Here is a 14,029-nt window from a genome sequence, read left to right on the forward strand (position 1 = left end):
CCTTAATGCTCACCAGCACGTCCTCAGCAATTCTGACCACTGTAATAATGCTTTTATCTGCTAACACAAAACGAGCTGCCGACCTTTTTAAGGGAGGGAGCCTCAAAGCATAATATATAGACAAAGGCATAATACTCACGCACGCTCCTGAGTCATACATGCAGTCAGAAAATATTACACCCCTAATGATACAGTTAACCATGCATGGCCCTGGATCACTACATTTTTCAGGTATATCCCCCATTAAAGCAGATATGGAAGTACCTAAAGGAATAGTTTCTAATTCATTAATCTTATTCTTATGCATGCACAAATCATTTAGAAACTTTGTATATTTAGGTACTTGCTAAATAACATAAAAAAGGGGAACAGTTACCTCAACCTTTTTGAAGATTTCTACTATTTTGGGATCGAGTTCCATCTGCTTTCTGGGCTTTCTTGCAAGGTGCGAAAATGGGATAGGGATGGCGTCTCTGGTAGCTTTAGCCTCTTCTAGTGCACCATTCTTGGGTTGAGTTGCTTTTTCTTCAACCATGTCTTGTACTTCATCTTCCTCTTCAACATCCTCCACTTCAACCATGTCCTCAACTGGGGCGTTTTCTTGTTTGCTTGGCTCCTCCTGATTTCTCTCTTGCAGTGTGGTTCCAGACCTCAAAGTGATGGCATTGATGCCACCCTTGGGGTTGGGTAAGGGTTGAGAAGAAATTCCACTGCAGCTTGGAGGTTGATTGTTGGAAGTGTTCATTGATCCAATCTGTGAGACAAGCGCTTGTACAGTAGAGGTCAGACCGTTTAAGGTAGAATTAAGTGAATTCTGCATGTCTTGCTATCCTTGTGCAAGAGAACGAAACATTTAATCAGTAGAAGAGGAAGGGGTAAGTGATATGAAGGATCTGCTGTTGGTTGTTCTGAGGCGCTTGGGACTGCCTTAAGTGAGGTGCTCTGTAAGGCTGGTTCTGGTTCTGCTGTCTGTTATTATTGTTGTTGTTATTGCCCCACCTCTGATTTCCATTGTTGTCTCTGCCTCCTCTGTTGTCCCTCCATCCTTGGCTGGAATTATCCCTCCAGCCTTGGTTAGAATTATCTCTCCACCCCTGGTTGGAGTTATCCTGCCAACCTTGGTTATAGTTCCCACCTTGGTTATTATTGCCGCCTTGTTGATAGTATCCTTGATTCGGGCGGTCATAGAAGTTGTGAGTAGCTGCCAAGGTGTTGTCTTCTTGTTGGAGTTGTGGACACTCATCAGTGTAATGACTATAATCAGCACATATTCCGTAAATTCTTTGAGGAACCAATTGTTGACTTTGTTGTGATGGGGGAGGCTGAGGTTGCTGTTGATTTAGCTGTATCTGCTTCAGTAGGTTGGTCATCTCACATATAGCCTGTGTAAGAGCAGTAGTCTCACTGCTAGAGAAAACCTCTACAATAGCTTTGGGATGGTGGTTCCTGTGCCTAGCATTCCGAGTGGACTCAGCTAGATCGGCAATCAGCTGCCACGCTTCTGTTGCCGTCTTGTACTTCTTCAAAGAGCCATTGCTTGCAGTATCTAGTGTGGTCTTATCCTGAGGCTTCATGCCTTGTGTGAAGTAGCTGATCAGCACCATCTCATCAATCTTGTGGTGGAAACATGAATCTAAGGGGTTTCTGAGGCGTTCCCAGTACTCATAAAGGGTTTTTGACTCTCCTTGGATAATACAGGAGATCTCTGTCCTTAGTCTAACTGTAACTTCAGCCGGAAAGTGTTTGTCTAGGAACTCTCTCCTGAGCATATCCCAATTAGTAACCACTGCCTCAGGTTGAGTGTAGTACCACTCTCTCGCCTTTCCCTCAAGAGAAAATGGGAAGGCAATCAGCCAAATAGTAGTCTTATCAGCACCATGACGCCAAGCAGTAGAACATTAAGTCTTTCTCCCTTCGTTTTGAATAATCTCACTTGGTCTTAATCTCTTTTACTCTTATTCTTGCACAACTCACCATAGACTCTTATGGAAACAAACTTTTCTTTATTTGATGATCATGAGACCTAAACAACATTGCATTTTCTTTCTTTAAAATTAAAGTCAAAGCACAAAGGACTCATAAACAGCTTAAGCATAAGGAAATTAAAGCAACTATCCTAACACTGCAACTATTATCAAACTACTTAACAGAAATTCAGAATTAAAAACTTGAGATTATCAACCATGGGACTCAACAGCCTTTGATTCTTGGAGCAGCTTCAATTCATTGGCCCTTTTCCCTTGTCTTTCTTCTTGGAGGAGGAGTCATCACCATTTTTCTTTGAGGATCCTTCTTGTGCCTGGGTGTCTTTAGGCTTCCAAAATTCCAGCCTTCTCATGTAGGCTGGTGGCAAGAAATTGTGATCTTCAATGGCGCCAATAACTTGGTACGCACAATTGTAATCTCAACTCTTTGTCACAACTCCGCACAACTAACCAGCAAGTGCACTGGATCGTTCAAGTAATAAACCTTACGTGAGTAAGGGTCGATCCCATGGAGATTGTCGGCTTGAAGCAAGCTATGGTCATCTTGTAAATCTCAGTCAGGCGGATTCAAATGGTTATGGAGAATTGATAATTAAAAGATGAATAAAATATAAAATAGGATAGAGATACTTATGTAATTCATTGGTGAGAATTTTAGATAAGCGTATGAAAATGCTTTGTTCCTCCTGAACTTCTGCTTTCCTATTGTCTTCATCCAATCATTCATACTCCTTTCCATGGCAAGCTGTATGTTGGGTTTCACCGTTGTCAATGGCTACCTCCCGTCCTCTCAGTGAAAATGGTCCAAATGCACTGTCACCGCACGGCTAATCAGCTGTTGGTTCTCGATCATGTTGGAATAGGATCCATTGATCCTTTTGCGTCTGTCACTACGCCCAACACTCGCGAGTTTGAAGCTCGTCACAGTCATCCATTCCCAGATCCCTTTCCAATGTCACCTCTGAAGTGTTGGATGTTGGGTTGAGAAACCTTCTTACAAAATCTAGCCACCCTCTAGCTTGGGCGCTCAAATCCCTTCTCCTCAGTTGGTTGGGCTTTTTGTCTTTGTCATTGATCCACTGCACATTCAGTACACAAATCTCATTCAGAATCTCTTCATAGCCAGGATCTTGTTGCTTTATCCTCTCTTCATAGCTCCGGGTGAAGTTTGTTTGCTTCACCATCAGTATCCTATCTATGTTGGAGGGGCTATAGTCAATAGCTTTCCCCCTAACATAACTCAGATAGCCATAAGGTTGCCCAGGTTGTGACACTGCATTGGCGTAAAACTCTCTGACTAAGCTCTCCACCACCTTCCTTGGTGGATTGCACAAGAGTGCCCATCCTGTATTGTTGGTCTCTCTATTAATCTCTGGATGCTCATTCCTTCCAAGTTGGAAGCCCACCTCTGGAATGATTTTCCTCTCACTCACCCAACCATAAAATGGGTTTTGGTTGAATGATGAGAGGAACTTGTATTCATTGAAGCTTGAGGATCCGGAGGTTGGTTCCTTGGTGTTTCTCTTCTCTGATGAGGAGGCTCTTGGTGGTGCCATTGGGGTGAGAAAAGAGGTTTGAAAGGTTGAAGAAGAGTTGAAGAAAGAAGTAAAGAAAGGAGAGCAAAGCAAGGGTTTGCTCCACAATACCAAACTTAGGACTTGATTATCCCTAATCAAGTAGAAGAGAATAGAAAGATAAGGGAACAAAAGGAAGAGGAAGTGCAGAGGTTTGGGTGTGAAGTTGGGTTTGAAGTGTAGAGGGGAGTGGAGGGGTAAGTGGCTTTTATAAGAAGAAAGGGTAGTTTGGAGGATGGGGAAGGTGGGAAGTAAAAAGCAATTAAATGTTTTCCCACTTGGGAGTGGCGCCTAGCGTGGGAAGAGGCGCCAATCCTCATCCCTTTGGCTTCCTTCAGATGTTGGGTTCCATGGTGAAAGTACACTTTGACTCCTTGCCTAGTGAATTATCAATCAAGTGGGCCCCACCTATCTTAAAATTGAAGACCGAAAACCCCATCAGTAATGACAAAAAGAATTCTTCATATTTCCTCTATTATGAGTCAATTAAAATGCAATTGATGAGTGTCCCTTGGGGGACCAAACTTAATCTCATTGCATCTAATAAATTGGTTTCATCATTAGATTATAATGTGTTCATAAGGGTGGAATAAATTTACTTCTTTCACATTTCTTCTCTTCCAATCCCTTCGTACACATTAAAATCACTTTTTATGCACCCACCAATTTATTAAATGCTTCAAACTCAAACCATCTTGGGCTTGCCGTGTGAGTTTCTTATGGTGGTGGCCACACCAAACTTAATTTTTGGGCTTACTTTCAAAGTTAATTTAATCAATAAGTAGTAAGCCTAAATTAAGTTGATTAGTGGCCACACCAAACTTAGCTTTTTAGCTAGTTTCTGAGCCCACTCAATCACCCTCAATTAGTGTGTTTAGCATATTTGCACTTCCAGTAAACAAAAGAGAATAAACCAATGACTATCAACTAATGTACTAAAAATTAAACTACCTAGGTTAACAATCATAAACTACTTCTAGAAAGCAAGAAATTGAAAGGATATGGTTGTTAGGGTGCCTCCCAACCAACACTTCTTTAACGTCACTAGCTTGACATTTCTCCCTCTTTAGTTGAGGTTGTAGCTCACTCTCTACTCATCCAAAGAGTCCCCCAGGTAGTGCTTAAGCCTGTGGCCATTGATAGTAAAGGTCCTCTGTGTCTTGTCCTCCATAAGCTCTACATGACCATAGGGAGACACCTTAAGGAATGTGAAAGGTCCAGACCATCTGGACTTTAGCTTCCCTTGGAAGAACTTGAGCCTTGAGTTGTATAGTAGCACTCTTTGGCCTTCTATAAACTCTCTTCTTGCTAGCTTTTGATCATGCCATTTCTTTGTGTTTTCCTTATAAATATTAGCATTCTCATAAGCTTGATTTCTGAATTCTTCCAGCTCATTGAGTAGTAGTAGCCTTGTTTCCTGAGCAGCTTGATTATCAAAGTTCAACATCTTTAGAGCCCAAAATGCTCTATGTTCAAGTTCCACTGGTAGGTGACAAGCTTTTCCAAACACCAATTGGTATGGAGACATGCCAATAGGTGTCTTAAAAGCTGTCCTATAGGCCCATAATTTATCATCCAGCTTCTTGAACTAATCTTTTCTTGAGTTTCCAACAATCTTTTCAAGGATTCTCTTGAGCTCTCTGTTTGAGATTTCAGCTTGACCATTGATTTGTGGAGGTATGGGGTTGCCACTTTGTGCTTCATACCATATTTAAGGAGGATTGTCTCAAGATGCTTGTTGCAAAAGTGACTCCCTCCATCACTTACAAGAGCTCTTGGAACCCCATATCTGCTGAATATATTCTTCCTTAAAAAGTTAATGACTAATGCCAGGGCATTTTGGCCAGTTTCACTGACCTTTTTCTTTACTATTTTAGGGTAGTTTCATGCATTTTCTTAGTAAATAAGAAAGTTTTGGGTGAATATACACTTACATCTTGATTCAAGCAAACATTGTGAACTTTACATGATTTCATGAGAATTATGCATGAATTGAATGACAATATGGATGATGCATGATCTCATGACTAGAAACAAAGATTTGATGCACCTTGTTTGTTTGATTTCTGGACAAAGGAAGCAATGAAGAGCCATGTTAGTCTCACTAACGTGACCATTAACGTGGAAAGGGAGCAAGCTTGCAACGTTAGTGGTAAAGTTACCACCAATAACACCCTCAAAAGCCATCATAAGCCATGTTAGTTGCCATGTTAGTTACACTAACGTGGGAGCTAACGTGGAAGGAAAAAGAAGCTCCAACATTAGTGGTGAAAGTAAGCACCACTAACGTTCCAAAATGCCACACTACGCCACGTTAAGAGCCACGTTAGTCCAATTAACGTGGACTCTAACGTGGAGTAAAGAGATTGCCAACATTAGTGACACTCACCTTTGTCACTAACGTTGGATCAGGCCAAGATTGCCTACGTTAGTGGTCACGTTAAGACCACTAACGTGAAGGGTAACTGATTTAAGAAAATTGTCGTGGTATAGAATTTCCTCAATTGAATGAAGTCTCGTTGTAAAGTATAGTTCTACACCAACAAACAATCCTCCCAATTAAAAATTTGGTTGTCACAAGTACAAACCCCAATGAATTTTTAACCGGAGTATTTAGAATCCGGGTCGTCTCACAAGGAATTGCAATGAAGTGCTCAATTATTGGCTATGAAGATGCAAGGGGGTTTTTGGTTTGATAAGAGGACAAGAGAATAAATGAAAAGAAAAATAAAGAGAGCAATTAAAGAAAGCAATTAATAAAGAGAGACATTCATGGCAAAGATTGAGATCATAGGCTTTCTATCCTAGTCATGCAATGATTAATTCATCTTATTTAGTCAACTCCAACAAATAGGGAGAAAGTCAAACAAGATTAATCAATCATACCACAATAATAACAAGAATTTATCTTATTACGTCATCTCCGACGATTGAGAAAGGTATCATGTTATCCTCATACTCAGAGAAAGTCTAATAAGACTAGCTAATCTCAATCCAAAAGTCCTAATCAACTCACTAATTTAATTAGCAAAAGATTAGCGTCAATGGAAACAATATTCCAAAAGTCCTAATCAACTCACTAATTAAATTAGAAAAAGATTAGCGTCAATGGAAACAATATTAGCTAACAACTCTAGATCACCAACATAAGTTGGGTTTTCATGACTCAAGATTGCCTAATTACTCTTTCCAAGCCAAGAATGCTCAAAATCTACACTATATACACCTATCTATATGAATGCAACTAAATGCAAAATGATTCTACCTACTTGGTCAAGAGCAAATCAATCTCCAAGAACATGTATGAACAAGTAGGGCTAAGATCATACGATGATTCATGAATCCTACCAATTCAAATATTAAAATGAAGTTCAAATAGACTTGTAAGAAGAACGCTCATGAAAGCCGGGAACAAGGAATTGAGCATCGAACCCTCACCGGAAGTGTATCCGCTATAGTCGCTCAAGTGTATAGGGTCGATTCACTCAATTCTCTTCTACTCATGCTTTCCATGATTTGTTTTTCATCTAACAATCAACAATTATTCAATGCATGCATACATTCATCATGAGGACTTATTCATAGGTTGTAATGGGGCTAGCCTAAGCTCTCACCAAACCTATATAGCAACCTATAAAATTCTAATACACAATCTAGCTACCCATGATTCCCACTTTTTCACATACTCATGCATTCTCTTTAATTCATATTTCATATGTATTGATTTTTATTGAACTTTACTTTGGGACATTTTTGTCCCCTTTTTTTATTTCTTTTTCTCTTTTTTCTTTTTCTATATATTTTTTTCTTTTATACATTTTTTTCTTTATCAAAAATTTTTTTAGTTTATACAAACGTATCAATGCATATGGTTTTACATATAGTGCATGAATATGTACCCAATTCCCAATATTTTCAACAAAAATAAAATGACACTTTTACCCCAACCTATGTCCCAAGTTTCCCACACCCAAATGATACACACCTTCACTAGTTAAGCTAATCAAAGATCCAAATTAAGGACATTTATTGTTTTTCACTTAGGGGTAGTGATGTGCTAAAATTAAGAACGAAAGGGATTAAATAGGCTCAAATCGGCTAACAATGGTTGATGAAAGGTAGGGTATTTGGGTAAGTGAGCTAAATGAAATGATGGCCTCAATCATATAAATGCATGTATACATGTAATAATGGACATAAAGAATCAAACAAATCAAAGATTACAATCATAGAGAGAGAATAATGCACACAAGAATGGAAATAAGTGGTTATAAGATGTAACCACACAATTAAGCTCAAAACTCACATGCTTGTGTTCTTAGCTCAAAAGCCATGTTCCAAAATAAATTCTTCAAGCAAGTTCACAAAAAAAAAATTTCAAATTGGTAGGGTGCCCTAAAATAATTTTTCTTGGAAAAGATATCATCACCCTAACCAAGTAGTCCTAATCATAAAAAGAAATGGTGAAATATGTACAAATTCTAACTAATATGCAACCTATCATGCAATGCAACAACTATTCTAACAAAGACAAAAATTAAAAATTGGTGTTGAAAAAGGAAGTTGTTACTATGGAGATCGGTCGGACGACCTCCCCACACTTAGAAATTTGCACTGTCCTCGGTGCATGCAAAGGAGAGCAAGGTGGACGGGTTGCTACAATTGATGAGCTCCTTCAAAAGGTTGTGCGGATGAACTTGTTTGTTGCCCCATTTAGAAGCCTTTCCATTCCTTTCCTTCTTGGTGGCCAACCTAAAAGGAAAGAGAAAGAAAGATAATTAAGCCTATATCAAAGATATCAGAGCAAGTAGAACATAGGCGGGGGCTAATGCCAAATAAGAGTGAGGTTCTCACTACATGTTAGCTACGCATGTAAGTGAGAGAACAATATAGGCAAAGGGCATATCAATTAATACTTGATAAAAGAACAAGTTAAAGCATGAAGAGCATATTGAGCATCAAGCTTAATCAATAATTGACACAAACAAGATTAGTGGTAAGCGTGAGAGCATTTGGTCCCATCCTAACTCAATGATGATGAAGTATAAAAACAAGGGATCATGAGTTAGAAAAGACTAAAGCACTAATCTTGTGTGTAGAGAAAATATTACAATTAATGTCAAACAAGTCACAAAGCACCAAGATTAACCAAGAAATCCTCAACAATTGAATATAAGAATCCAACACCATTATTAAAACAAGAACTTAGAAAAGAAAATAAGAATAATTTATAAAAACAAAATTAAAATGCAATGGGTGATAATATGCAAATGCAATATAATAAAGAAGATGAAAATAAGAAAAATAAAAAGTAGAATTTTTGAAAAGAAATAAAGAAGGGAAAGAAAGTAAGAAAGGAAGAAAGAAGAAGGAAGAAAGAAAACAGGGGAGAAACAAGGCGCGGAAAGCGACGCGTACGCGTCACGCACGCGTGCGCGCAGGTGGGCAGACGGGACAAGCGACGCATACGCGCATAGCACGCATACGCGTGGATGTGAAGATGGCGACCGGCACGGACGCGTCATGTACGCTGGCACGTCAGGTCGCAGCGCAAAGTGGGCACAACTTTGGCATAACTCTCTGGTTTTTTATACCAGGAGTGTGATATGCACCACCGGCGCGCGCGCGCACAGTGCGCTTGCGCGTGGATGCCCGTTTTTCCTTTTTTTTTTTAAAAAAAAAAAGGGCACTCCCCTAATCTATAAGCATTCTAAAACAATCAAAAATCAAATTTAACAACAAATCTTTTTAGTTTTGAAAAATTTTCAAGCATACTAAAAACAAAACTTATACTACAAGCAAAATACAATTCAACAACAACTAAACTAATCAAAACAAACTAAGAAACAACTAATCAATCAAAGAAAAATAAATAAGAGTATAGAAAATAACAAAAACTACCTACAATGGCAACTCCAATCACTTATTAACTGAATCTAAAAGAGAGTGGAAAGAGTTTACCATGGTGGGGTGTCTCCCACCTAGCACTTTTAGTTTAAGTCCTTAAGTTGGACATTTGGGAAGCTCCTTGTTATGGTGGCTTGTGCTTGAATTCATCTTGGAACCTCCACCAATGCTTGGTTTTCCATTTTTCTCCAAAATTTCCAATGAGTTGCAACAAGTCTTGATGGAGTCCTTCACAAGCTAAGGGTTCCCAAAATTGATCCTCATATATACTCGGATCCCAAATCTTGTTTCTACACCCATCTTCAAGTTGATCAAGACAATTCCACTTGGGTGGCAAGTGATCCGAATTCTCAAGTAAACACCAAAGCACCTTCCTAGACCCCTTTAGTTGAGAACTATACCAACCATTGCACTTAGACTTTGAGTTTCCAACCATAAGGAACCTTGATTGGCATTTCCACCCACTACTCAATTTCCTTTTATTGTTAACCCCACAAAGAGCTCTAAGTTGCCCATCATTTTCAATCAAACCATATTCAAGTGGGAAAGTAAAGATTAGAGATAAGAATTTTACCCACTTGAATGTTATGTTGGATGGCGATTTAGGAAGGGACGTCTCCAATGGTCTTGTAAGTTTTATTCCCTTTTGCTCTTCTTTGAATACCTCCACCTCTTGGCAAGCTTCTTCAACCTTCACCTCTTGACAAGGCTCTTCATGTCCAATTACTTCCTCACCAACCTCTTCTAGCTCTTCTCCATTCTTCATATCACAACTTGGAGGTAATGTGGAACTTGTCTCAACATCCACCTCAATTTCAAGAGGAGAAAATTCTTCAAATACCAATAGATCATGTGTTGGTGTGGGCTCATCTCCAAGAGGAAGATTTGTTCTTTGCTCACCTTCTTCCAATTCTTCATCATTCATTATATGCTTAGGAGGTTGCGTATTATCCTCCTCAACCCCAAATTCAAGCTCATTGGAAGAAGGTTCAACAACTTCCACAAAATCATCAACAATGTCACTTGGTGTGGAAGTGCTCTAAAGTTTGAAATCCACCTCTTGTTCAACTTCTTCTAACTCTTCAACCACTTCTTCTTCTTCAACAATCTCTTCTTCCTCCACTTGTTGCAAGACATACCCCATCTCCTTGTCCTCAAGTTGAGATTCTAAAATCTCCTTCATGCTCCTTCCTTCGGTTGATTCCTCACATTCATCCATGGAGGTGCTTTGCTTGTTGCATGAGTCCCATGAGTCTAAGTTGGCTTTAATTTTGGAAAGGTTAGCCTCGATAGCTTCATAATTCTTCCTTTGGGCTTCCTCTTGCTCCTTTTGACGGATTATTGCTTGAAGCCAATCAATTTTTTCCTTGATATGATCCATTGGCTCTTGGATGGATGGGTATGGGTGTTCTTCCATAGAGGGTTGTGGTGGAAAGGGAAATTCATTATGTGGTTGAAAGTTATCATAAATGGGAGGTGATTTATTTTGGTAATAATATGAAGGTGGTGGTTCTTGAGAGTATTGGTGGTGGAATTGGGGTGGTTCTTCACATGGTTTATATGGTTCACAAGGTGGTTGGCATGGTGGGTATGGGTTGGGATCATATAGAGGTGTTTGGTGGTATGGGGCTTGTGAGTATGGTTGTTGAAGGCTATGTTGAAGGAAAGGGTCATATGTATATGGTGGTTGTGGTTGACAATCACAATAAGGGTCATCACATACATTAGATTGGTATGCATTAGGATTAGGATTATACCCACAAGAATCCGGAGGAGGTTGTTGCCAAGAAGGTTGTCCATAAACTTGGGGCTCCTCCCACCTTTGATCTCCAAATCCTTGATGCACATCCTCATTGAAGCTTCCATTTCCTACAACATAGTTTGAACCAAACTCATGGCCAAAGTGATGAGAATTCATGGTGATAAGAGAAAACAAAAACAATTTCTAATAAGAAACAAAGAAAATCAAATCCTAAAACTAATGAAGACTAACAAACAAAACCAAAAATCAAGCTATTCACAATATATACAATAGCCAATAATGTAACACCATTGCAACTCCCCGGCAACGGCGCCATTTTGATTTAAGAAAATTGTCGTGATATAGAATTTCCTCAATTGAATGAAGTCTCGTTGTAAAGTATAGTTCTACACCAACAAACAATCCTCCCAATCAAAAATTTGGTTGTCACAAGTACAAACCCCAATGAATTTTTAACCGGAGTATTTAGACTCCGGTTCGTCTCACAAGGAATTGCAATGAAGTTCTCAATTATTAGCTATGAAGATGCAAGGGGGTTTTTGGTTTGATAAGAGGACAAGAGAATAAATGAAAAGAAAAATAAAGAGAGCAATTAAAGAAAGCAATTAATAAAGAGAGACATCATGGCAAAGATTGAGATCATAGGCTTTCTATCATAGTCATGCAATGATTAATTCATCTTATTTAGTCAACTCCAACAAATAGGGAGAAAGTCAAACAAGATTAATCAATCATACCACAATAATAACAAGAATTTATCTTATTACGTCATCTCCAACATTGGAAGAAGGTATCATATTATCTTCCATGAGAGAAAGTCTAATAAGACCAGCTAATCTCAATCCAAAAGTCCTAATCAACTTACTAATTAAATTAGCAAAAGATTAGCGTCAATGGAAACAATATTCCAAAAGTCCTAATCAACTCACTAATTAAATTAGCAAAAGATTAGCGTCAATGGAAACAATATTAGCTAACAACTCTAGATCACCAACATGAGTTGGGTTTTCATGACTCAAGATTGCCTAATTACTCTTTCCAAGCCAAGAATGCTCAAAATATACTCTAACATCCAACCAAGCATTTTATCAAACACTTGGAAGGCATAAAAGGAAAGCATGGTAAATGAGCAAGAATAGTAAAATCTACCAACTACAAATTACAAGGAAAGTAAATTCACAACTCAAATCAACAATTAAAAGAACATCAAACATAAATTTCATAAAAGAAAATATCCAATTCCAACAAGAGTTCATGAACATAAAAGAGGACAAAATAAAGAAAATGACAAGTAAAACTAAAAAGAGTAGAAATGTAACAACAAGAAATTAAAAGGACAAACTAAATTAAAACAAGAATTAAAAGTTGATTTAAGAAAATTAAACCTAAACTACCGTAAATTCTAGAGAGAAGAGAGAGCTTCTCTCTCTAGAATTCTACCTAAAACATGATGAAAACTAAACTATGACTACTTGGTTCATTCCCCCTTCAATCCTTGGGTTCAATAGCACCATAAATGGGTTGGATTGGACCCAGAATGAGCTGCAAAATCGCTGGGGGCGATTTCATTAAAGTGGACCCACGGCAGAATCGGTGCGCGCACGCACATGGTGCGTGCGCGCCCTTATGTGTCAGGCAACATATAGCAAATTTTATATCATTTCGAAGCCCCGGATGTTAGCTTTCCAACGCATCTAGGACCGTCTCATTTGGACCTCTGTAGCTCAAGTTATGATCATTTGAGTGCGAAGAGGTCAGGCTTGACAGCTTTACACTTCCTTCATTTCTTCATGAGTTCTCCCACTTTGCATGCTTTTCTCCTCACTTCTTCCATCCAATACTTGTCTTATGAACCTGAAATTACTCAACAAACATATCAAGGCATCGAATGGAGTTAAAGTGAGTTAAAATCACCAATTTGAGGGCCTAAAAAGCATGTTTTCACATTTAAGCACAAATCAAGGGAGAATTGCAAAACCATGCTATTTCTTTGAATAAATGTGAGAAAAGTTGATAAAATCCCCCAAAATAAGCACAAGATAAACCACAAAATCAGAGTTTATCAGTAACGTAGAGCAAGAGATGATGTGCCAACGTTAGTGACATTAACCTTTGTTACTAACGTTGGAGATGGCTAGCATACCCACGTTAGTGGCCACGTTAGTTACGCTAACGTGGAGAACTAACGTGGGAAAAAGGGGGCACTTTGAAACGTTAGTGACAAAGGTGAGTGTCACTAACGCTCTCGAAGCTTGGGCATGCCCACGTTAAGGGCCACATTAGTTACACTAACGTGGATTATTAACGTGGAAGAAAGGGACCAGGAGCAACGTTATTGGTAAAAGTAAGTACTAATAACGCTTGCGAAGGGCTAAAGAGGCAACGTTAGTGGTTACCTTAGTACCACTAATGTTGAAGTTAACGTGGATCACTTAGTTTGGAACGTTAGTGACAAAGTTATCGTCACTAACGCTCTCGAACCAAAATTTTCACTTAACGTTAACGCCACTAACATCCTAACTAACTTCCCATCATGCCTAACTCACACTTTCTTTGCAAGCAAAGCTGAACCCACTAAAGACTGTAACTGCTTCAACTAAAGATCAAGGGCCCATATCCAAGACTTGAAGAGCTAACTAGAAGGTCTGAAGAGTAGTATATATAGGGATAGTTTTGAATTGAAAAGAGATCTGGAACTTGAGAACTATACTCTGTATATTTTACTTTCTTTGCAACTTCTAGTTTAATTTCAGAATGCACTTTTCATTTTTGCTTTCCATTTCCAGAGCTATGAACAACTA

At 38.8% G+C, this 14,029-nt stretch overlaps 1 protein-coding gene across 1 annotated transcript; it reads right to left on the reverse strand.

The window, feature by feature from the left end:
- Positions 1 to 4,649: 4,649 nt before the first annotated feature.
- On the reverse strand, positions 4,650 to 5,087 carry LOC112785998 (uncharacterized). Its single transcript, XM_025829421.1, has one exon. It carries the CDS (start codon positions 5,085 to 5,087, stop codon positions 4,650 to 4,652), a length of 438 nt encoding a protein of 145 aa, XP_025685206.1.
- Positions 5,088 to 14,029: the final 8,942 nt, after the last annotated feature.

The sequence above is a fragment of the Arachis hypogaea genome, chromosome 20 (genome assembly GCF_003086295.3).
Source record: "Arachis hypogaea cultivar Tifrunner chromosome 20, arahy.Tifrunner.gnm2.J5K5, whole genome shotgun sequence".
Lineage (NCBI taxonomy): Eukaryota > Viridiplantae > Streptophyta > Magnoliopsida > Fabales > Fabaceae > Arachis > Arachis hypogaea.

Coding starts and splice junctions, on each gene's coding strand:
- LOC112785998 (XM_025829421.1), bottom strand. CDS start 5,087: ATGTCTCCATACCAATTGGTGTTTGGAAAAGCTTGTCACCTACCAGTG.